This window comes from Erythranthe guttata, chromosome 12, assembly GCF_056151865.1.
Source record: "Erythranthe guttata isolate IM_541 chromosome 12, IM_541, whole genome shotgun sequence".
In the NCBI taxonomy this organism is placed as follows: domain Eukaryota; kingdom Viridiplantae; phylum Streptophyta; class Magnoliopsida; order Lamiales; family Phrymaceae; genus Erythranthe; species Erythranthe guttata.
Window position 1 is genome coordinate 13,593,241 of NC_142544.1, and position 20,977 is coordinate 13,614,217.

At 34.5% G+C, this 20,977-nt stretch overlaps 3 protein-coding genes across 4 annotated transcripts; 1 reads left to right on the forward strand and 2 right to left on the reverse strand.

Annotated features, from left to right (window-relative positions):
• Window positions 1-489: 489 nt before the first annotated feature.
• LOC105964519 (ARM repeat superfamily protein) lies at window positions 490-5,475 on the reverse strand. 2 transcript variants are annotated; one of them, XM_088827197.1, is made up of 8 exons: window positions 4,955-5,475; window positions 4,026-4,379; window positions 3,709-3,924; window positions 2,902-3,554; window positions 2,093-2,195; window positions 1,918-1,985; window positions 1,398-1,606; window positions 490-1,292 (listed from the first exon to the last, which is right to left on the reverse strand). In XM_088827197.1, the coding sequence occupies exons 1-8, from the start codon at window positions 5,192-5,194 to the stop codon at window positions 670-672; spliced, it is 2,466 nt and encodes an 821-aa protein (XP_088683323.1). In that variant the 5' UTR covers window positions 5,195-5,475; the 3' UTR covers window positions 490-669. The 2 variants fall into 2 exon arrangements, with proteins under 2 accessions (XP_088683323.1, XP_088683322.1); XM_088827196.1 differs by having other exon boundaries at window positions 490-1,295; window positions 4,955-5,399.
• Window positions 5,476-13,478: 8,003 nt separating this feature from the next.
• On the forward strand, window positions 13,479-14,778 carry NDHL (inorganic carbon transport protein-like protein). Its single transcript, XM_012987100.2, has 5 exons — window positions 13,479-13,810; window positions 13,906-13,980; window positions 14,103-14,210; window positions 14,277-14,371; window positions 14,474-14,778. The coding sequence occupies exons 1-5, from the start codon at window positions 13,676-13,678 to the stop codon at window positions 14,628-14,630; spliced, it is 570 nt and encodes a 189-aa protein (XP_012842554.2). The 5' UTR covers window positions 13,479-13,675; the 3' UTR covers window positions 14,631-14,778.
• On the reverse strand, window positions 14,257-19,221 carry LOC105962775 (transmembrane protein (Protein of unknown function DUF2359, transmembrane)). The gene is made up of 10 exons (XM_012987099.2): window positions 18,484-19,221; window positions 18,249-18,386; window positions 17,426-17,614; window positions 17,009-17,146; window positions 16,770-16,891; window positions 16,546-16,678; window positions 16,331-16,460; window positions 16,173-16,252; window positions 15,675-15,809; window positions 14,257-15,510 (listed from the first exon to the last, which is right to left on the reverse strand). The coding sequence occupies exons 1-10, from the start codon at window positions 18,928-18,930 to the stop codon at window positions 15,283-15,285; spliced, it is 1,740 nt and encodes a 579-aa protein (XP_012842553.2). The 5' UTR covers window positions 18,931-19,221; the 3' UTR covers window positions 14,257-15,282.
• Between the last annotated feature and the right edge of the window lie 1,756 nt (window positions 19,222-20,977).

A 20,977-nucleotide genomic window follows, 5' to 3' on the forward strand; every position in this document is an offset into this window, starting at 1 on the left:
TATATACCAATATTTTTGCATCTCACTACATTCACTCACACAGTATTTTCGCACGTGCACATATTAGTCTACATATAAAGATTGAAAAATTATAACATCAAACCATATTCTTTTATTTTTCATTTTTAAGACTGGGACTAATACTCAGAAAATCCCTCTTAAATATTGCACATACATCTATGAGTTATCACTAGGGGTGTTCATACGGTAAAACCGTATTGGAATTCCGGTACTTCAAAATTTTGTACTGTTTACCGAACCAAACTCTTCGGTTCAGTACGGTTCGGTACCGGTAAAACCAAAATATATTTAAAAAAAGGTTAAAAGAAACAATTTAACAAAATAAAAAATACAGTATACCGTACCGAATACCGGAATTCAAAAAAAAAAAAAAAAATACCATACTGAACCGCTCGGTATTTGGCTCGTACCAAATTTTCAGTTCATTACGGTTTGGTCGGTTTACCATCCAAATGAACACCCCTAATCATAACTACAAGTCTGGATTAACTATAATATAACATACAATCTGCAATTTTAGCAATTTTGCTTCAAATTTGGCTTCATATTGGTACAAGTCCCTTATATATATATATGACTGATCAAACTATCAAAAACATATAATATCAGGCTTCAATAAAATGATAATAAAAAAAATAATAAAATCATTTAAGTAGGTAGGTTTCTAAGCAAACGTAGAGCAAGCATCCAGTCCGGTTTTTGCGAATTAACAAGTTTCCTCAAAACCGGAACCGCTCCAGCAGCTATAATCGCGGCATGATTCTCTTCATCCATACTTAAATTATACAGCACACCTAGACTCGCCTCCACAGCCTTACTACTCCCGTTTCCCAACACCTCCACGAGTACAAATATCCCTCCCTCGGAAGCAACGGCTCTTGTCGAGTCAACCACCCCTTGGGAAATTATCCTCTGCAGCTCCACCACAGCAGCTTCCTGCACCTGCTGCGACAGCGACCCTTTGATCTGCTGTATCAGCCTCGGAATCGTTTCGTAGAGTGTCACCTCCATGTTAATCGGATCCTCAATGTCCAGGTGGCGGTTTGATAGAGCGCCGAGTTTGACCAGGCATGCGGCCACCCAATTCTTGAACTGGAGAGGAATTCTCGATGAGAGGATTGCGCGAAGTAACTGCGTGAAATTGTATGAATTCACTGTTTGATGAAACTGTTGGTGGTCGAGCAGTTTTGTTAGTAAACGGGATGCTGCAGATACTGCTGCACCTGCTTCTTCCAGTTCAAGGATATTCACTTCTGTATCGTACTCCGTTTCTGCTATACAGTCCGTTTATTAAATTTATAAAAATAAAGGGAGAAAAAAACAGTAATTAATTTATTGGTAATTAATTCATGCACTTTTCAAGTTATTCGTCGTACCTAATAAAGATTTCTGTTGAAAAACTGCTTCGAGACCAGATTGAATGTCGGAAGAGATGAGCTTTTCGATACAAGGCTCGTTCGTGAAAATGAAGTTTAGTATGGAAGCAGCTTTCGTCTGCAAATTAGGGTTTGATGTCTTCAAGATATCCACAAGGCAAGAGAGGAAAGTCGAATCAGCGAGGACTCCTTCAGCATTGGCATGTGTGCTGTCAAATTAAATATTTCTTTATAAATCCTAATATTTTTGTAATAGAGGTGTTCTTAATACATTAAGTTTTACCCGAAAAACGAACAAAAGCATCAATTTACCCGAAATTTCTAATGGTATCCAACACTACCAAATAAAAATTGAGTCATTCTTGTAATAACTCGTAAACTCGGGTAAAGATACAAATGGTACATGAATATGAAAAAAAAAGAATTCCATTTAAGATATCATTACGAATTTACGAGAGCATTATTAGTTAACATATGACGTGTCGATGGAATTCGAATATGGGGTCCAATAAGAACGAACCTGGAGGTAAGTTCTGACGAGGCCATTTCACGGCTAGGGTCTAAAATCCGAGCAAGAACATCTATAATCTGCAGTTTCGACATTATATATAGTTTTTCAAACTTCAGTAACCCAAATTAAAAATGTCGAAATAATAGTTTAGAACTTGACGGATGATATACGGAAGCACTACTACCATTGAAGTCAAGCTGTGAGAGGTCTCCGAATTTGACTGCTTCAGCAGATTTACGAGAGGTTTTAAAACACCTTCCGCTTCAATTGTCTGACAAACATGATTGCTGGACCACAACATTTCCAAAAATATTAGCATAAACCAATTTTTAAATATTCCACTACAAAAGATTTTAAGTAAATTAGCGCCTCGATAACAGAAAATTCTCAAATATATCAGCTTACGATAATTCAGCAATATACATGCATTTGTGTGCGTGTCGTCTTGAATGTGTATATTCTACAACTAAAAGCCAAGAAAAAGCGAGCACCCAAAATCCCATTCCCTCGCCCTATTTACTTAGGCCTCGTTTGGTTCCTAAGATAAGATTAGCCACTATAACACTAAATAATCCAAATGAAACCCCAATTGCATTATTTTGACCATGGGAGGTCTAATAGACAATCTCTCAGTAAATCAAGATAGGACATGATCAAATAATATTTCTGGGTCGACCCGGAAAATTATTGGGTTTACCAAATATCAAACAAAGTCCAATTATTTAATTAATCATGGCTAATCACTCTAACCAAACGAGGTCTCAAGTCCTTTCTTTCTCATACCACCTTCACCACTCTAAACAGTCTACCAGATGGAACCAGTTGGACATTAAAAGAAAATATAATAACAGCAAAACGAATGACAACTCATAGAGCACATATATATAGACAGACACACACACACACACACACACACACACACACACACACACACACACACACACACACACACACACACACGCATACATATATATAACTGAGTACCATAATTACCTGATGGACAGCCTGTCCAAAGCCCGTATTACAGCCAATCTAACAGTATCACTCGGATGATTAATCAACTGAACAAGATGCTTGATAGCACCTGCTTCTTTAAACGAGACGCGCATATGTTCGCTGATCGAAGCATCAGAAATCGACTCAGCAGCTCTTGCAATAGCCGACTCATCTTCAAGTCCGAGAATCAAAACCAAACGAGCAACAGCATCAACCCACGGCAAAAGCGTGGTCAACCTTTGGACGGAGGACGATTCGCTGTCCGATTTATTACCATCTTCGATTTCAATAGCTCCTATACGTGCAAGAAACTGCTGCTGCGTTCGCCCAATTACGGCATTCTTCTTTGCCTCCTCTAAGTCGACATCTTTGGTGTCGATGTTTAATCCGAGCAGAAGTTCTGAAGCACCGTATCTTGAAGGAATTTTGGAGCTCTGTTCGATCTTTGTACCGTCGGGCAAAGATGGCCATGAATATAAAGCTGGTCTGAAAGATTTGTAGGCTGCAGCACCGATTAACGGAACCAGAACTAAACCTTCCTCCATGATAAGTATTTTATTATACTCGTCTTTCGCGAGTTCCAATAATGCATTCCGTGCTACCTTCCTTACGACTTTAGATTCTTCCACGTCAGCCGTCAAAATCTTCGCCTGCATTTGAAGTTCTGAATAGTGAATACTACTACTCCGACGAAGATTTAATTAAAACAACTCCCTTAATATATTACGGTAATAAATCATCAATTAACAGAAAGATTCATTTTTTATCATTCTTAATCAAAAAAGCTAAGAGACGAAGCCTCACCAATTTCGGAATAACTCCAAGCTCAACGATTAAATTATGATTCGACTTAGTCAATGTTAAATTAGCCAAAACTCCAGCAGCGGGTTCCTTGACTCTCATATCTTCATCCTCCAAGTACGAGATAAGTAACGGAAGTATCTCGGAGTTTGTAATTCTTGCACTAAGCTTCTCGTCTACAGACAAATTCCACAGAGTACATATCGTCTGCTCCTTCACCTGCAAAAAAAAAAAAAATCCATTAAACTTTCAATAAACCATTAATTCCAAGAAAATGAAAAGAAAAAAAAAATGAAGTATGAAAATTTGTTTCTGTATACATCAGACGACAAGGCGGAACGTGTCAACAAGGCAGTCATTTCTTCTACTGCGCCGCTCTCAGCTACAAAGTCTCTGTACAGATTAATAGACGATATCGCCCTCAGAAGACCTGAAGCTGCTTCACATGCGGAATCCGAATCCGATTTTAGAAGGTTCACGATTAGATTGACTGTTCCATGGTATTTCATAATGTTATCAATGCATTGCTTTCCACCGAGCGAGTACTTCCATAGAGCAACAACAGCTTGCTCTCTGTCTTGAGGATCTTTGTCTAAACCGAGCATGCGAATAAACAAAGATACATAACCATCATTTGACGAGCTCGATGAGATGTCCTTCAGTGTCTCGACATCCTGAAATTTAAATTTGGCGGAATAAATTAGGAATTAGGACATGGCTTGATCGACAATGTAATCAAGATTCGTGAAATGTTCAAGGTTTCGGTTTAAAGCCCGTTAAAAAAAATCAGGATGGGTTTTTAACCAAGCATATGAAGAATATTTAGTCCAAAACCACTCGACCCTTATTGTTGCACAATCTTACGATGAAGGATATTACCCGAAACAGGGAATTTATAATCGCGAATCTCAAACATAAGATAATCGCATATTATATTATCATATTACGGGCGGTGTAATTGTAATCAATTCAATCAATCTTATCAATCCCTATCAAATATCAATATTCCCATACGAGGCCCGAAGCTAATCATTTTCATTCGCAAAAACATTACAGAAACTTGACACTTAACAACAATGCACCGAGGCGATTAAAGAAGTTCATAATTCAAAACTTCAAAGTTAGATACGCATTCAACATGGCATAGTGATATGCACATACTGATATCCAAATACACACAATGTCACTAAAAAAACCAAAATGAGAAAAAAAAACCACCAATTTAATTATGAGTAAATGGAGTGCTTACAGAAGCTGAAGATACTTTTTTGGCAGAAAAGATTTCAGCTTGACCACCGCCATCACCGGAGGCCCTTGTTGTCAGCAAAGAAAACTTGCAGCGGCATAGCATGGGATTCCCAGCTCGAGGACGAATGCTATGGCGCTGGGCATTTGGGATATGATGATTATTATTATTATGCAGCGGGGGTTTAAGAAAATGATTTGGGGGTTTGAATTTCAAATGGGTAGTTGGGATTGTCGAAGACATTTTTGAGATTCTTTACGCTGAATCAGATTGATTAAGGGCTACCAGAAATCAAGGGTTCTTGGATTGGAAGTCCCTGGAGAAGATATTTTCTCTGTTTTCTGATAAATTGTTTGTTTCTAGAATCTACGGTTTTCCCTCTTGCCTTGTTCTTGAATATTAAGAAGGTTTCTTAAATGATAATTGGATACTTGCGAAATAAAAAGTTGAGGATTGTATTCTTTCTAAACATAAATTATTTACATTAAAAAAATAAAAATCAACGTTTTTTTTTTCGAGTATTACTATTAGGGCTGTGCGTTGGTTGGTTTGGTTAAAAACCAGCCATAAAACCAACCCAACCCATCCAACCAACTTTATTAAATATTGGAAACCGTTATCGACCCAATTTACATGGGTTGGTTGATGGTTGAAAACCAATTTAATGGGTCGGTTGGTGGTTTGGTTGATGGGTCATCCATCTAAATATTTTTTTAATTTTTTTTTTATATTTTATTACTTGTTACAATGTTATATCTTTTATAAATTAAATGCCACTAGTTCAACAATATTCAAATAAAAGATTCAAAACATTACGGGCATATATATTGCAATTAAACATAAATAGTCCAACAAATAATAATCGCCTAAATATTTAGACTATATGTCTTAAAATTAAAATAGTTCAAATTAGATAATTAAGTTAGATTTATTGTTTTTAGGATTTTGGTCAATATTAGACAATTTAATAAATGTGATATAAAATAGAAATTTGAAATTAAAAATATTAAATATTTTAATTAAAATTAATAAATAATAAATTAATGAATAAAGTTGGTTGGCCGATATTAACCGACTAACCAACTTTTTAGCATATTAGAAACCATTATCGACCCAACTATACATGAGTTGGTTGGTATTATCGACCCAACTTAAATGGGTCGGTTGATGGTTGATTAACCATCACAAATTGTGGGTCGAAAATGGGTTGGTTGGTGGTTAAAACCGATCCATGCACAGCCCTAATTACTATGTTAAGAATTCACTGGCAAATTAAATGTTACATCGGGTTATTTACACTGTGTGAATTTGAACGGTAGATCTAAATATAATCACACTCATGTATATGTGTGTTTACTGTATAGTTATTTAATCAAATCTACAATTTAAATATACGCCGTATAAACAATAACTTGTAGCATCTAACTCCACAGAATTCACAAGTGACTGGCTATTCCTAGTAAATGACCTTAGTTTAAGAGTTTTTAGTAAGCTGGAATAGCTCATATCTTAAAACGATTAGCATTTACCTCCCCTATGATGAGAAGTCAAAACCAATGAAGTCCCTGCGAGTTGATTGTGCGCTACCCTCTGCAAATTATGGACTGAGATTGTGTTTTTTGACTGAAAAGACCCAAATGCCCTTTATATTAATTTTTTCGAAAATTACAAACTCACCCTGAAAAGAGCCTTCTTCCAATTTAGTCCTTAATATTTTCAAAAAGCCCTCTTCTCCAAACCAACCAAAATCCATTACCACAAATCATCTTCATCTTCCCATTTCAGGCGAGCCCATGAGTTGAGAAGGAGAATCCATGGGTTTGCAATTGTTGAGTGACAGAATCCATTTCCGGAAATAATCGCATCAGGGTTCTGGGTTTCAAGAATTCGGGTTGTCGGATTGCTTTCTTCTCGTCATCCATTAATGTTCGAGGTGTTGACGCTACCGCCTCTGAAGCAGCAGCCACCGCCTTGTATGAGCGGATGTGGAGGAGGAGCAGGACGGGTTGGTGGGTGGACGAGTGTTTGGGTGGGGAAGAATATGACTTATGTTATGAGTTCTTAAAGGTGTGGATGACCACCATTACTCACAATTACTCCCACCACTACTCCCACCATTTACTCACCATTATAGGCTCATAATTCCTTGTAACTCATGACCTTTCATGGTCTTACTTGTACTATATATAGTGCTCCATTATATTGAGTTGGACACACAAGAAGAACAAGAGAATAATATATTTGTTTCTCTCTATATTACTATGTCAATTCATATTTGCTTTGTTCTTCTTTATTAGTTTCTCAACACGTTATCAGCACGATTGTTCTACTTTAATTTTCGAGTAAAGATGGTCCAAAGAAGATAATTACTTCTCAACCATAGAAGATGAAAAGGGAGTTGATTTCAAATATTTTATTGTTTTTTTAAATTGATTAAATATTAACCATCTTAATTTTGTTGTAGGTGAATTTTCGTGCAATTCACGAGTCTGTACTTCGATGTATGTTTTGGACCTGATAATGTCCGAATTTCAGAAAATGCAAAATACGAAACTTATAGCATTTTCTGTTGGCGTTTCGGAACATTTTGAATCATTGAAATCGGATCTCTATCGAGAGAGATAGGCTTAAAATACTTAGCTCTGCCAGAGCTGTTCCTTGTGCGAATTTTGAACATGATGTCCTAAAATAAAAGGGACGATTATAGGCCTATAGCCTATATTACATACGAGATTAAAATTCTCGATTGAGTATATTAGACTTGAAGTCTAAATAATAAGACTCTTGAACATTTGAGTTAGAGGGTATTCCCCATTTATAGTACTATTCTTTGATGATCAGTGTACTATAACAATTTTATTATATATTGAGGCTTGAAGTCCAAATCGAGCACGTGCAATGAAGTGTCTCGAAGATTTGAGTGATATATTAAAAAGCATAAACCACTTGCTCCTAATTTGTGCAACTTGAAAAGCTCCATCAATCGAAAAAGAACTCGAAGTTTATAAATTTTAGGCTCGAAGCCTAGTTTAAATATGAAAGCTTGAAAGCTTATATGGAGGAATATTAAATATAAAGGCTTGGGGCCTAGATTAAATTTGAAGACTAGAATTCTCGATTGAATATATTAGACTCAAGGTCTAAGTGCTGATACTCAAAATTGAATATTTGAGTTAATGGATATTTCCTACTCAAGGTACTATTATTTTACGATTAAGTACCAATTATAGGGCTTAAGACCCTAAATCGAGTATATAAATTCAAGGTATAAAGCTCAATCCTTGATATTTGAATAGTATATTGTACTTGAAAGAACTATTAAGTTTCTGGTTCAATGATATATATATATATATATATATATATATATATATATATATATATATATATATATATATATATATATATGAAAATTCGAGTTAATTATAGTACTATTATTTCATATCAAGTACTATAAAGATTTATATGAAGCCTCCAGGCTCAAATCAAGTACATAATTTTAAGCAATAAAACTGAAAACTTGAGATTATATATATATATATATATATATATATATATATATATATATATATATATATATATATATATATATATATATATATATACTCGAAAAGACTATTCATTTGTGATTCAATGGTATGAGTCATATCATGCAATTTGAAATTATATATATTCGATAGTTCAAGAACAAATGTAACTATAAGTTATGGAACATTGAAGTTGAAGATCCATATATGTGTATTGGAAATACAAGCCAAATATTTCATAATGAAAATGTGTTTAGAAGACACCGAGCAAAATTATTGTTTCATTTTCAAGAACGAGTAAATATTTTGTTACGTGTCTTGTAAAAGTAACATAAAATAAAGTTACTTATGGAGATATATAAGAGAGAAAACTCTCTAAGTTTGTGAATTGAAATGCTACCGCAGTAGCAATATTTTGGATCTATATTATGATCATGAAGTGGCAACATAAAAACTCAAGTTGCACTCATAATAGCAAAATCAAGAAATTTGATTGCATATTGTAATAGAGCAAGAGCTGTGAGCTAAACTTGAAATGATACAAAGCTCGTTCAACTGTTGTTATTCTTTGAAAGTGAAAACAACAATATTAAAAATTCAAAGAGATATGTTGACATGAATAGCTATCATGGTGCTCAAGCTTATTCACTATAAATTTTATCTCATCATTAGAAGTGAAAGAGAGATGAGAAATATGAAAAATGATTGGTCATATATATATTTTACGATAAAACATGTTGATAAGCTTTATCAAGCACCAATAGAAAAACAAAAGAAATTGCGTGATTTTTGAGTCACGATATTGACCAATAAAATTAAAGTTGTAAATTTCATTCCAAATACATATCTATGGAGGTATCTATATGATTTTTTTATAATTGGTCTAGATGAAATTTCAAACCAAACGAAAGAAAAGAGGATCTGATTTTCTTGTTAAAATTCCAAACCCTCTGCATATTCTGATTTTTCAAAATTTACAGTTTACTCCTCAAAATTTTCAAAATTTTCATTTTTGTCCTCCGAATTTGAAAATATTACGATCCAGTCCAAATATTTTTTAGAATATGCAGCACGTTCCTCTCATCATCTGCAATTATGAATACATTTCAGCATTTTCAGTTTTCACCCAAGTTTTTAAAATTGCAGTCTTGTCCCTGAAGTTTTCAAAATTTACAATTTGGTCCCTAAATTTTCAAAATTTACAGTTTGGTCCCTGAATTTTCAATATTTTGAAATTTGGTCATTTGTGTACCGAACCTATTAGATTCTCAAACGTAGTTACTCTCATCTAGATAACAGCTATATCACATGGTTTATTTATAATTTATGATATGCAATATTTTGCACCCCTAATGGGAGATATTTTTATGGCATACATTGTCATTTGCCATTTTAATGAGACAATTTTCCCGCCGTTAAGGGGGAGATAAGAAGCCGGTTCTTGCATAACGGCGTGAATTATATGAAATGATCTTTGTCTCATCTAGATTTGTGCATGGAAATATTTAAGCACAAAAGAAAAAAGAATTCAATTGCAACAATTTTAAGATGTAAAATGCTAGATGCATTTATCGATAAAATGGCAACGTGAAAGTATTACATATGTTGCAAATGAGTGCAAGAGAAAATGTCCAAGAAGGACACATTTTACATTAGATTTTGCCATGAAAATGAATATCCTTGAAGGACAAATTTCACATTATGATTGCATCGTGAATCCCTAATTGGGTGAAAAATGATTATGGTACACAGCTAACCAATTATACTTTATACATATAAGAGAGGGAGATATATATGTTGGTTCGAATGATTAACACCCTTATAAGTGGGGTGAACACCGTTTAGTTAAAGTCTACTAGCGCTAGTAGCATCGTATTATCATCCTATTACTTATCTCATTCGATGAAAGGATTCGTCTTAAAGACGATGTTGGGGGACGCCTCAACTAATATCCATTACTCTGATTTGATAAATTTTTGCCAATTATGGTGGCATAAATGAAATCCATATTTGGATGAGAAAATCATTGGTGATTACACGGTAGCTATCGAGATCATTTAAATCGAACCATTATGTGCCAATAAAGAGTTGATTGGCAAATAAATCATGGTTAGCTTGCTCTCTAAGTGAATAGAGAGACATTTGAGACTATTAGTTCTCAATTTTGTTGTTGTACCGATATAATATCTTAAAGAGTTGAAAATTCTTTTCGAATGAATATTCATGTACCAAATTGAATTTGTTTATATTGAGTTTGAAAATAAAGTGGACAAGTAGTGCTCAATACTCCTTCCACATTGTGAAACTCAAAGGCGCGCATTTTGTCCATCTAGGACATTTATATTGAAATAAATAATGAGCTCAAGCACATAAAGTATTATGAAAAACTTTATTGATGCAAGAAAATTTTGTATAAGAGAAAAATAAATGGTACATGAAAAGATATGAATCACTACAAGAGATCGTACCCACAAAGGCTACAATCCCCATTTATATGAATATAATTCTCTAAGGAGAATCCGGTACCGGAAAGTGAAATAGTGAGCTCTTGATTGATTATAAAGAAATATGGGGAGTACGAAAAATGTGATTGAATAACTATATGTACAATTATTTTTATAATGTGAAGAGCTTGAAGCTCATACATTTTGATAGATGTCAACATCTAATTGGTCATTAGTATATGCATTCACAAATGAAATTGACCATGATTATTTGAAATTATTGATGAAATGAATTGTACATTGACTTGCGGTCATCACACATAAATTTGTGAAAGTTTTTAGTGCAAAAGTGGGTAAAATCATTGCGGTAAATTTGAATACCTTTTGAAAATATATTTTTATGATGCAATCACTTTATGATGGTATTCAAAATACTTGACATGCATCATATGGATGCAATTACCGCATATCTATATGGATCATAAAATTAATGAAGAATTGATAATGCGTTGTGCATATAATCAGAGGTCTCGTGAGTTAGACTCTAGAAATGATCCATTTACATATTATCTTCAAAATATGGTACATTCACCTCAGTAAATACCTTGTTAATGATCAAATAATTTGACTTACCATTATCATGGTATAGATGTGAATGATCTAAATCTTGTGGAGACTCACGAAGAGCTCACAAAGACGGTCAATTATTTGGTGACATAATTTGAGATGAAAAATCTTGGAAGGGCAAAATTTATCTGCAAAAAAAAATCTATTAAATGGAATCTTTATCCATTAATACAAATAAGAAATGGATATGACTCATCTATTGAGGGATATTATGTTTGTCCAATCATTGGACATAATTGAAGATCTTTTAAGCCCTCAAGAAAATAATGAAAGAATTACAATTTGCAAAAGTGTAAAATGTGTATTACACTATCTTTATGGAAAATTCCGTGGATCTTAAAGCGGATATAGTTGGTTATATCAAAGTCAAACAATAAATTATCATATTCATTTATCGGAGTATTGCCAACTACTTCATTGAGAAGATGATTAAAAGTCATATGTCGAAATCAGGGGAGCATGAACACTACTTATAAAAATACTGTATTGTTTTTCCTTCGACCAAGTTTTTGTCCCAGTGGGTTTTTCTTGACAAGATTTTAACGAGGCAGTGTCACGCTCGCAAGTTTCACATGGATATGTACTCTTTTCTCCTTCGATTAGTTTTTGTCCCAATGGGTTTTCCTAACAAGGTTTTTAACGAGACATATTCCATACATGGTGGACATCCAAGGGGGAGTGTTATGAATTCTTAAATGTGTGGATGACCACCATTACTCACCATTACTCCCACCACTACTCCCACCATTTACTCACCATTATAGGCTCATAATTCCTTGTAACTCACGACCTTTCATGGTCTTACTTGTACTATATATAGTGCTTCATTGTATTGAATTGGACACACAAGAAGAACAAGAGAATAATATATTTGTTTCTCTCTATATTACTATGTCAATTCATCTTTGTTTTTTTCTTCTTTATTAGTTTCTCAATAACTTCTTTTAATTTTTTTTTTGGCACATATCTTTGACATTATGTTTTGTTTAATTAAATGTTTAGTTCTTTTTTATATATATTTTTAATTTTTAATATGTTTTATATGTTTCTAATTTTTAATAATTATTAAAATAAAGAGTGATGTAGTATATTTGTTTTTAGGGTAAATTACAAATACCCTCTTGAGGTATGGTCAATTTACGAAAAAGCTCCTCTTGTTTGGATAATTACATCTACTCCCCTCAACTATGATTTTTTTCTTACATCTCCACTCTTATGGTGTCAAATTCAACATAATCATGTAGATTTTGTGGAATGCGCTCTAGTTTGTACTCATTTTGTGTAAAAATACAGTTTCTGATGCACCACAATCTGATATATACAAGCCAAAAAACACATATTATGATCATCTTACTTCAAAATGTGGAGTTCGAATGGGATAAAACGGATACAAAAGTGATAATATTCTATATAATCTCGAAGATTCCACTAAATTTGAAACCGCAAGGGTGGACATGTAAGAAGATTTGTAGTTGAGGGGTGGTTGTAATTACCCAAACAAGAGGGGGGTTTTTGTAATTTAACCACACCTCAGGGGTGATTGTAATTTACCCTTTATTTAATGATCAATTTCATATTATAACAATTAAGTTAATATATTTTTTTTCGGAATCAGTTTGTATTATCAAATTTGTATAACTGATGATATCACTAATAAATTTTATTATAATTATTATTGTCATGCATTAAACTAATCATTATTTTCACTTTTGAAATGTTATCCGGTGCATCGCACGGGGAAAAATGTTAGTCTACATAATAAGGGAGTTATTGAATTTTCCCCAATATTAATTCTCTCATAAATATAATTAATCCAATCGAAACATTGTATATATATATATATATATATATATATATATATATATATATATATATATATATATATATATATATATATATATATATATATATATATATATTCTTTTTTTTCTTAATTTTTTGTGACAACGATCTGCTCCATTTGATTAAAATTTTCTCCTATATAAAAGACATAAAATTAAAAAAAATAATAATAATATCTTTAAATTTAGGGTATCTACCACAGAACCATGATGTCTTGTCTTGTGTACCATGTTTAACTGGAAAAATAAAAAAGAAGATAAGAGAAAACTACACAGTTTTGCTCAGAAATGAGCTTCTCTTTGAGCTCACAAATCCCCAAGGCTTTGCCTTCTCTCTCCTCTTCCCACCAAACCCAATGCAGAAATCATCTTCCCTCCATTTCTTGTCAACAAAAACATTCCCACTCTAAAAAATTACTTCAGGTTTCATATGTATCATATATCTTTATTGTTTATGCATATTTTTCAACGAGGAAGTATTCTTGTATACGAATTTCACGCAATCTTTTCAATGACAGGCATGCACGAGCGTTCAAGATTTCGGAACCGATGTTCTTGGTTTGGCCGTTCGAGTCGGAGGAGTTTTGGCAATTGTATGATGATTGCCTACTTGCTATAAAAATCTAGCTGCAAAATCTAATTGTCATGTTTCGATGATTTAATTTAGAGGGCTTCGATTTAATTTTCTTGAAATATTAATTATGTATGTGAACAGGTTGCAGGGCCTGCTTTGGCTGAGACAGGTGAGATGGAAGGAGAAGATCTGCTTTGGATTTTGACTCAATCGGGAATTGCAGCTTTCTTCTACTTCCTCGTCGTTCCGGTAATTAGTATCGACTTCTCTAAGATAATTGGTTTTGTTGGTTTGCTTATTTTTTTTGTTTGGCAGCCCTTCCTTATGAATTGGCTTAGAACCAGATGGTACAAGAGAAACCTACTCGAAATGTATGTGCAGTTCATGTTTGTTTTCTTGTTCTTTCCAGGGTAAGTTTGCCGTTCCCTCTTTGCTCGATTATTTTGCAGCTTTCTTGAAAAACGTATGAATCGACTAAATAAGCATTTTTATTTATTTGTTTGTGTGGGCAGGGTGTTGCTTTGGGCACCATTTCTGAACTTCAGAAAATTCCCGAGAGATCCGTCAATGAAGTACCCATGGTCCGTACCTGAAAATCCTTCTGAGATTAAGGGTGGATACTTGAAGTTTCCTTGGGCGAAACCCGAGGATTATGATTTATTTACCTAATGCAACAACATACAATTTGTTTCCTTGTTCAATATGTAAAGCAAATTAAGAAGTGGATTCTCTACTCCAACTCTCAGTTACCTGTATATCAAGTGTTTGCAGGTTACTGCCAACCTAGTTCATCAAGGCAGAAAACTTATTATGCTAACCTATTTATGTACACGAGCAACAAATACAATGCAAAAAACGAAGCGCGACAAAATAAAAAGAACTGCAAAGACAGAAAGATGTCTCGAATGAAACCTTTGGCTAAAATTCTATTTGATGGTGAAAAAAAGAACCAAGTATATCAATCTATGTGAACACATTTTCCAAAACCCGTAAAGGTCAGCGCAGAATTACATCAAGATTACATTTAACCTAAACGAAGAAAAACAATGGGAATGAAAAAAAGCACAATTTCCCAATAAATTACATGCTAATAACTTCCCAAAAGTCTTTTTATCCCGAAAAACAAAAGAAAAAAAAATAAATAAACAGAAGGAAATTAAGACTTCCCAATAGTCTACTTGCATAAAACAACCAAGACTTGCCATTACACAAGGGCCTAGGCTCTTCTGCCATTTAACTTTAGGCAATTGCTGTTAGTTTTGCTCTGGTTGAGTGAAATTTTTAAAAAACCTGCACGTTAAATTTGGCTCGATTATATGGCTTAAGTATTGAATACGGCTGACAACTTATCCCAGTCCCATGCATCCAAGCTTGGGTACACAACGGCAGCTCCCACACCGGCGGCAGTCAACACCAAAATGAAGGCCATAGCTTTTGCACAACCACCACCACGGGATACCCTACCCAATATTGCTTTACAATATTTATCTGCATCTTTAAAGTAAGTTTGACGAGCAGCATCTACTCCTTCACTTAATTCTTTCTCATTCTGTAATAGAACAGACAATCAAGATAAGATATACGGCTTAAGAAGAAACCCAGCTTATGGGGAGAAAATGGATATATATATATATATATATATATATATATATATATATATATATATATATATATATATATATATATATATATATATATATATATAATATCTACCTTTTGCCTGAAACTCTTCAGAGTCTCTCCAAGTGCTTGATAAGAAGACTGTTTTAAAGAAATTTTCTTCCACTCCTCGGAAAGCTTCCTCAACGCAGCAACGCTCGCCTCTATGTTATCCACATAGATCTTGTCCTGTCAAATGAATTATACAACATCATAACTGCGCCTCAAAAGTGAACCCTATATAAACTGCCCCAAAGGGGCAACGACAATATGAACATTCGAAGGCAGAAAATTGCACACGAATGAGATTAGAAAGCACAAGGATCGAAACCCTGTAGTTTCTTCTCAAGCGAAAGGATTGGGGGGGGGGGGGGGGAATGTATACTAAATAAATTAGACCTTCATTGTTGTCGCACCAAGTTTCAAGATATAACCTTATCAAGTAGCAGTGCACATGTAACTTACTAGGACTACATTCTTATTGTGAGACTATAACATATTCGGAAAAGAAGATTTTACGAATGAAGATGCACATTGCCAACTAAAACTTACCCACTGCTTGTAGCAATCGGAATTCTGGGACAGGCACCATATGAAGATGTTTGTTGCTTCCTGCGATAGTGCTGGAATCCCTGCAAAGAACCAGTTTGTCAAATATCTAATTAAGAAATAAATTAAATAGTTAGATATCACTTTCAATTCGTCGTTACCTTCCCCAGCTGCTTTAACAACCACAGTCTGTATCTGAAGTGATACTTGCTTCATCCCTTTGCTTCCAGGAGAACCCGCAAGAGCAACCTCTTTGAGAACAGGGTAAATTGCCTCGAATCTTTCTGTAGCCTATCACAGAATACTGGTTCAGAGAAAAGGAATATATAGAACGGATTGCAGAACTAGAATGAATATTATAATGGAAGTCTCTCACCTTAACTCTTGCAGAAGATGAAGGAAATGTTACACGTAGCAGTAGATCAAGTGCTGAAGGTGGCATCAACCTCTCCCCCTTCCTAACAGCACTATTAAGCAATATACCACGAGCTTTGGGTACAGCCAGAATTCTGATGAATAAATAAGTTTATTTTGTAAATTAAATTGAAAATTAACCACCACAGAGCCCAGCGATCCAGAAAAAAGATATAGGATTTAAACCTTTCGACTAGCTGCAAGACCAAGTCCCTGGATTGTGGATTAGAGCCTGATTTTCCTCCAAGTATTGGTAAAATATGATGTGCCCATACGTACAATCCTACAGCTAGATCTCCTACACAGGCCTACACAAAAAGGCTCAGCATCATCTAGCAATAAAATTCAAGCAGCAAGTAGCAGAAAGATCAAATGGTTTCTATAATCCGAGTTGATGCTGAAGAGTATAAGGAAATATGGTTTACCTGGACAATCATCCATGCAAGAACTGGGAGCTTATCTTGTCCTTGGTACTTCGAGTTTTCCCTCAACTTTGGCAATAAATTAACTAATACATCTGGTTTACGACGTAATACCATTGCCGAAACTACAAAAATAGCAACCTGCAATATCAACAATTAAAAATTGGTACCAGACTAGTAGCCAAGAAGAAATTTTAAAAAATGGATCAACAAGCATTATAATTTGCATAGGAAAACAAGTAAACTGAGAAACTAACCAATGAATCTAGGAAAGACGATACAAAGAAGTAATATATCATGAAGTAATTGTGGTTGTTGGTTTTATAAAGTCAAAATAAAACAGAATTTAAGTTGTCACCTTTCAATTACAAGAAGCACTAAAAGAAATAATATGGGGGAGCATCAAGTGTATCTATCTACCTGAGCCTTTGAAGATGCTGGCTGCCCTCCTTTCTTTGAGCTCTTGGACCCCGGCTGTTGTGTTGCCATGTCAGCCAGAATGCCATCCAACGACCACAACACAAACTTGTCCAATGCCTCAGAGGAACATTGATTGATCCAGTCAACCGAAGTCTTATAGACAGACTCGGAAATATGAGAAAGAGGGATCTGTTCATTGGAAATAATCCAATTAGGAGACTCACACTATGCACCAAAGTAAAATAGCCAAAACAAAATGAAGCCTGAGATACCCAAATATTAAACAGATATATACGACCATAAAGGTTTAATGCTCACACAAGCAAGAATTATAACCAAGGTATTTATGGTCAGATCTTTTATCATTTTTAGATGCTTTGTGCATTAAAATAACTAGAAAATGCTTTCATGCGTTTCTGTTCCAAAAGAAAATGAATCCTAATGTAAAAGATGGAATTTTTACTGAGGAAAATGTATCATGAAGACGCATCAGGTACAGAGTAACATATTGGAACTTTTACAGGATTCTCATTAAACGAAAACCACCCCACAACAATATCTCCATAGAGATACAACATTCAACTCGTAACAAAGCTAACTAAATCATAAGAATTCATCTAATAGCCCTTTCTTTTTAATATGAATAGAACCAGTGTAAGATGATAAATGATTCTTTTTTAATCTCTAAAATGTGTTGCAAGCGCATTTAGATTTGGCATTCTAAAATAAAAATGTGCGATCATATAAACTATTTAAACAAAGCTATAAAATTTATTGAAATGGAAAAAATGGAAACTAGTATATAAAAGTGTGACCAACTCACATCAGCAATTTTTGCCAGTGGAGACTCTCTGAACAATTTCAGCCACGGAAACTGGGCGGCACTCACTGCTGAAAATGCCCGGCCAAAATAATCAGCAAACCTCATCAATTGTATGTCTGGCTGCCCCTCGTATGATTCCTATTAATACAAAAAATCATAAATTCCGATAATTTCACCAACATTGAGAAATAAAACAAATTCAAATTGCAAAAGTAAAAAAAAATAAAATAAATACCGAAATACTAGATAGAAAAGCGGCGAGATCATCAGCGTCAATCTTCGCGGCGGCCTCCGCCACAGTGACCTTAGGACTCTTGACCTTCTTCGGCTTATCCTTCTTATTGGCATCCGCAGGAATATTCTCCTTGGACTCCCCGTTGGGGTAATCCTCGTCGTCGTCCACATTCCGATTCGATCTCACCGGGAATCCATCGTCGTCGTCGTAAAGCGATGAGGCGGCGCGTTTGGCGTCCAGAATGCGGCGGCGATCCTCCGCGTTCTTCTCCACGGCCTTGAAAACGCCGTTTTTGTCCGCTACAGCTCCGGATCCGTTGGGCAGGAGATTCGAGGAGGTGTTTTTGCTTGCCTTGGTGCGCTTCTTCACGTAGGTGACCTTCTGCCAGCCATGGCTGTTGTCTTCGCCGCGGTGAATCAGCTCGGAAAATGATTTGTCTTCTTCCATTGGAATTGGGGGAAAAATTGAGAAATTGGGGAAATTGAAATTGAAATTGAATTGAAAATGAAAAATTGGGATCGGAGAGGAAGGAAGAAAGAGAGCTGATGGTTTTTGGAGAGCGGTGTTAATAAGGATGGTTGACTGTCAACGGAACCGGAATTGACCTTTGACTTTCGCTATAATTACGGGAATACCATCAGACGAGTACACCAATCTTTGGCCAATGAAATTGTGCCATGTCAGCATCCTTGGCCGTGATGCCCAATCCCAGTTGTATGTATGATTCACACTCGACTTGTGTATGACAGATGGGACCGTATATCATCCTTGGCCCAACTTCAATAAAGCCCAATTTTTAATTAGGGTAAATTACACATGCACCCGCGATATGTTAAAATAACTTTAAGGTCATTGTGTTATTGGTAATTACAATCACGTCCCTAAACCAATTACCAGAGCCACGATTTCATTCCAGATGGACTGATATGCACTATATTTGTTTTTCGCAGGACCGTTATAAATTTATAAATTCTTCTATAAAATAATAAGGATATAAGAAATATTGGTGGAGTCATGTCACCCCCGAACTCTATGTTTTCTCCAACTCTCCACTACTTCCTGAAACTAATAATGCGTTAAAACCCTAACGGAATGATAAATCATTATTTCGTTACGGTTTCTAACAATGTTTCAGTGGGGTCATTGTAATTACCTATACCACAGGAACCTACAATTTATTTTAGCATATCTCAGGAGTGTATGTAAAATTTTACCTTTTTAATTATTATTATAGGAAATCCAAAACTAAGGTATAGACCCTATGGCTGGGTCTGGTTTGAGAATAGTGATATGATTGATGGATAATATGGTTAATTGCACATTAACCCTCAAAGTATAGCATTTGTAACAGATGCCCTAAAATACGGATTATAACACATGTTCCCCTTCATTAATTAAAAGTCAAGAAACGGTTTAAAAATGCTGACATGGCACTACAAATGTACTCTTAATATAGTGGTTGAATATTTTGAATCAAAATGGTCCTCATATCATTTGGATTTTAAATTTAATACCATTAGAATTTATTCATTTTATTAGTATATATAAAGTTGAACCTCATTTATGTTTGTATAAGTATTTTTTTCTTAGATTCATTTATATTTCCTTGTTATTCTTGATGTGTTTGATTGTCTTATAAGTTATAACCAACAATTGAATATGTTAATTGACTAGGATGAACTCGAGAGGAGAAATTTGTAGTTACAATTTGAGAAATATTACTTACGGTTGTTGATCTCGAGAGGAGCTTCCGACTTTTAGGTAGCCTATAAAAGAACTTGCTTGTAATGCACTCTTAATATGAGATTTTAGATAGAATTGTTGAAATTGGTGAGTGGATTCTAATTTTTGGGTTAATGAATTCAGAATTGAAAACTGATATGATAAATTAGTGTTTTGGGTTAATGAATTCAGAATTGAAAACTGATATTTTTTTTGAAGAAATAGTAGATATTATTAGGCTAAAGTTGCCAGTTCAGGAGGAAGAGATGGACCCTCCAAAAAAGCTAGATTCAGATCACTCGCAAGACTATGAGCGAGATTATTACAATGCCGTTTCACAGTCGAAAAGAGACAATTATGAAAAGAAAAAGAGATAAGCCTAATATCATTGAAAACTGATATTAACGTAATAAATTAACGGTCCATGAGATACTACATATGGTGTAACATGTCATATTATGATAACTTAGTGTTTTGGGTTAATAAATTCATAATTGAAAAATGATATGAACGTAATAAATTAACGGTCCATGAGATACTACATATGGTGTAACATACCGGGTGGTTTTGAACCGTAAATCTATATAAATAAGTGTCATTTATTTTTTAAGCATATATACACATGAGTGCATGTGTTATTATGTATAGATTAATAGTTCAAAATCATTGAGTGTTTTGAGTTAATGAATTCAAAATTGAAAACTGATATTAACGTAACAAATTAACGGCCCATGAGATACTACATATGGTGTAACATATGATAACTTAGTGT

Bases quoted from the DNA above. Each gene is read 5' to 3' on its own strand.
- NDHL (XM_012987100.2), top strand. From the start codon at position 13,676: ATGAGCTTCTCTTTGAGCTCACAAATCCCCAAGGCTTTGCCTTCTCTC. The intron at 13,981-14,102 runs GTATGATGATTG...GTATGTGAACAG, and splicing joins TCGGAGGAGTTTTGGCAATT to GTTGCAGGGCCTGCTTTGGC. The intron at 14,372-14,473 runs GTAAGTTTGCCG...TTGTGTGGGCAG, and splicing joins GTTTTCTTGTTCTTTCCAGG to GGTGTTGCTTTGGGCACCAT.
- LOC105962775 (XM_012987099.2), bottom strand. From the start codon at position 18,930: ATGGAAGAAGACAAATCATTTTCCGAGCTGATTCACCGCGGCGAAGAC. The intron at 17,147-17,425 runs GTAGATAGATAC...TTGATATTGCAG, and splicing joins CAGCATCTTCAAAGGCTCAG to GTTGCTATTTTTGTAGTTTC. The intron at 16,461-16,545 runs GTGAGAGACTTC...ATTCTGTGATAG, and splicing joins CATCTTCTGCAAGAGTTAAG to GCTACAGAAAGATTCGAGGC.
- LOC105964519 (XM_088827196.1), bottom strand. From the start codon at position 5,194: ATGTCTTCGACAATCCCAACTACCCATTTGAAATTCAAACCCCCAAAT. The intron at 3,555-3,708 runs GTGAGGCTTCGT...CTTCAAATGCAG, and splicing joins TTGGAGTTATTCCGAAATTG to GCGAAGATTTTGACGGCTGA. The intron at 1,296-1,397 runs GTACGACGAATA...CGGACTGTATAG, and splicing joins TCAACAGAAATCTTTATTAG to CAGAAACGGAGTACGATACA.